General features: G+C 53.4%; 1 protein-coding gene across 1 annotated transcript in view; it reads right to left on the reverse strand.

Annotated features, from left to right (window-relative positions):
• Positions 1-6: 6 nt before the first annotated feature.
• Positions 7-1,098, reverse strand: part of LOC110391941 (zinc finger protein 34-like) — a gene marked incomplete at both ends in the record, with an annotated part of 9,295 nt that continues 8,203 nt past the window's right edge. Inside the window, 2 exons of the mRNA XM_021383897.1 lie at positions 7-875; positions 982-1,092. Of these exons, the coding sequence (XP_021239572.1) occupies positions 7-875; positions 982-1,092 (980 nt within the window). The remainder of the gene's footprint in view (positions 876-981; positions 1,093-1,098) is intronic.

Raw genomic sequence — 1,098 nt, forward strand, 5'->3', positions numbered from 1 at the left:
ACTGCTTTTGAAGCTCTTCCCACACTCAGGGCACTTGTAGGGTCTCTCTCCTGTGTGGACACGTTGGTGGCTGATGAGTTCACTTCTGCTTTTGAAGCCCTTCTTACACTCAGGGCACTTGTAGGGTCTCTCTCCTGTGTGGATGCGCTGGTGGACAGTGAGTTCAATACTGCTTTTGAAGCTCTTCCCACACTCAAAGCACTTGTAGGGTCTCTCTCCTGTGTGGACACGTTGGTGGCTGATGAGTTCACTTCTGCTTTTGAAGCTCTTCCCACACTCAGCGCACTTGTAGGGTCTCTCTCCTGTGTGGATGCGCTGGTGGCGGATGAGATGGGTATTCCTTTTGAAGCTCTTCTCACACTCAGGGCACTTGTAGGGTCTCTCTGCTGTGTGGACAAGCTGGTGGGTGATGAGATGGGTACTCCTTTTGAAGCCCTTCCCACACTCAGGGCACTTCAAGCAGTTCTCTCCTCTGTGCATGCGCTGATGGACAATGAGATCAGAACTCCTTCTGAAGCTCTTTGCACAATCACAACACTTGCATAGTCTCTCCCCAGGCCGAATACTTTCATGGTTAACACGGCTGGAATACCTCTTAAAGCTTTTCCCAGACTCATCACACCGATTCTGCCTTTTCTTCTGGCACTCTTCCTTGCGCCTTAGGACTTCCAGCTGCTCCTTACCTGTGCTGCAGCCCTGCGCGTTCCTCACTCTCTTTCCTGAATGGTTTCCCAGTGCCTTCTTCAAGTGCTCTCCTTGCTCCAGGCCCCCACGGACATCCCTTCGCATTTCTTCCACAGAGACACTACCCCAATGCCTTTCGGCCACACCACCTTTCTGCAGATCCTCCTTTCTATTTGTGATCCCACCTCCTCCTGGATGACACAGGACATTCAGAAATAGCACACCATGCCCCACATGTAGCCCAGCCACAGATGACTTTTGCCGGCCCCCACCTCCTCCTTCCCTCCACCACCTCACCTGGGCAAACGTCTTCTGCCACGACCTCTGGGCTGTGCACAGCTGGGATCCAGGGCTCTTCCCCTCCTTCCAGCTGGGAGATCACCATGGGTTTGGGGGCTGGAAGTGGAGCTTCAA

This window comes from Numida meleagris, unplaced genomic scaffold (genome assembly GCF_002078875.1).
Source record: "Numida meleagris isolate 19003 breed g44 Domestic line unplaced genomic scaffold, NumMel1.0 unplaced_Scaffold652, whole genome shotgun sequence".
Taxonomy (NCBI): domain Eukaryota; kingdom Metazoa; phylum Chordata; class Aves; order Galliformes; family Numididae; genus Numida; species Numida meleagris.